Source organism: Chrysochloris asiatica, unplaced genomic scaffold (assembly GCF_000296735.1).
Source record: "Chrysochloris asiatica unplaced genomic scaffold, ChrAsi1.0 scaffold00014, whole genome shotgun sequence".
Taxonomy (NCBI): domain Eukaryota; kingdom Metazoa; phylum Chordata; class Mammalia; order Afrosoricida; family Chrysochloridae; genus Chrysochloris; species Chrysochloris asiatica.
Genome location: NW_006408532.1, coordinates 17,105,152 through 17,107,172, shown reverse-complemented (window position 1 = coordinate 17,107,172; position 2,021 = coordinate 17,105,152). Strand labels below are relative to the sequence as shown.

The following is a 2,021-nucleotide window of genomic DNA, read 5'->3' as shown; positions in this document are numbered from 1 at the left end:
GAGAGAGTGGGATTTCTATTTAAATGGCAGGAAATCAAAATATGTTAACACATTACTTGCAGATCTCAAGATCTTAAGTGATGGTTGTGTTTGGATTTTGACAAAGGCATTCTTGCATTTAATTGGCTCTGATGGATGTCAATGTTGGTACTGTATTGTAGAGAATTGCCCAGATCAAAACCCACAACTCAGGAACTGGGATCCAGGACAAGATTCTATAACACAAGTTGTTATCAAGGAGGGCGATATGTTCCGTCTGACCTCAGATGTCACAGTGAACTCAATAGTCATTCAGAATGGAGGTATGTACTGCTCTTACCTGTACAGACTTCCAGGTGTTTCTTTTACTTGGAAGAAACTTAATGCTCTTTTTGTAGAAAACTGTTCTTTTAACTGAGAACATTTAGGATGTGGAGATGTGAAACTGAAGATAAGAAAAATTCCAAGGTTAGAATCATAGAGTTTGTGAGAACACAAAGAAATGCCTTAGAAATCATTCACAGCAAGACCTTTGATACATAGGTAAGGAAACATGTCTACAAAGGTGATATTGCTCAGCTAGATCTTTTTTACAACCGGTGGAGGAGTGACAAGAGAGTTAGCTTGGGCTGACATGTAAAAATGAGATTCAGATTTGAACACTTTTAGAGATATTTTTTAGAAATAATTTTATCACCAAAGTGAATAGAAAAATTCACTTCAGATTGAATAAGGGAATAATCCACTTGTAGTTCTTACACCATATTCCTAGACTTGATTTCTTCTTAATATCCCTGAGTCTGCAGAAGTAGTTGGCTCAAGTAAGAAAGAAAAAATTTAAATTGTTGAAATAAGAAAACAAGCTTCATTTCTGCTTAGTAAGATTGGGAAATATCTAAAGTGAAAAGTAAAAGAATTTCAAAGCCTGTGATTTGGGTGGATTGAAATTCATACACATAACCTTTTTTAATATTTTTAAATATACTGAGCTAGGGAATTGCCTGTTTTTCTTCTTTGCAATGTGTTGGTAACCCGTTCGATTTTCTCAGTAGACAGTCGATTAATTTTTTCCCCATCTTAAAGAGAAATCTATTTTTATCAGAGAGATGTTTTAGAAGTTGACTTATAATAGTGTGGTTCCCTGCAGGACTACTTGTATTTGGGGATGATAAAGATGGATCCAGAAATATTACTTTGAGGACTCGTTACATCCTGATCAAGGATGGTGGGGCGCTTCATATTGGAGCAGAAAAATGCCGCTATAAATCCAAAGCAACAATTGCCTTGTACGGCAAGTCAGAGGAAGGTGAAAGTATGCCAACATTTGGCAAAAAATTTATTGGTGTGGAAGCTGGCGGGACATTGGAGTTGCACGGAGCACAGAAGACATCGTGGACGTTGTTGGCCAGGACTCTGCATTCCTCAGGCTTGATGTTTGGGTCCTATTATTTTATGAAGGACTTTTCACGGGGCCTCAATGTGAGAGTCTTTGACCAAGACACTGCCAAAATTTTGGAAAGTGTGAGGTTTGATACTCATGAATACCAAAATGAGAGCAGGCGACTACAGGAATTTTTGAGAGTCCAGGATCCAGGGCGAATTGTTGCTATAGCTGTTGGAGATTCAGCAGCCAAAAACCTCTTACAAGGAACTATTCAGATGATCCAGGACCGACTGGGAAGTAAGCTGATCCAAGGACTGAGTTACAGGTAGGTGTCTTAGTGTCTGATGCTATTATAACAGAAATGCCATAAATGGATGGCTTAAGAATCAGAAATGTTTGCTTTCACACTTTGTTGTTGTTATTGTTGTTACGTGCCATTGAGTCGGAAACCAACTCATAGCGACCCTGTACAGGGTTTCCAAGGAGCAGCTGGTGAGTTAGAACTGCCGGCCTTGATGGCCCACACTGACGTTGCAGTTTACCTCATTAAGCGGCAATGCCACACTTTCACACTTTAGTAGGGTAGAAAACCAAATTCAGAGTGCTACCTGCTTGTTGGCTCTGGGTAAGGGTCCTTGTCTCGTTTCAGCATCTGTAG

The 2,021-nt window shown here is 39.2% G+C and overlaps 1 protein-coding gene across 1 annotated transcript in view; it reads left to right on the top strand.

Annotated features, from left to right (window-relative positions):
* Window positions 1-2,021, top strand: part of TMEM2 (transmembrane protein 2) — a 129,197-nt gene that overhangs the window by 53,590 nt on the left and 73,586 nt on the right. The window contains exons 3-4 of the mRNA XM_006834916.1: window positions 162-302; window positions 1,127-1,688. Of these exons, the coding sequence (XP_006834979.1) occupies window positions 162-302; window positions 1,127-1,688 (703 nt within the window). The remainder of the gene's footprint in view (window positions 1-161; window positions 303-1,126; window positions 1,689-2,021) is intronic.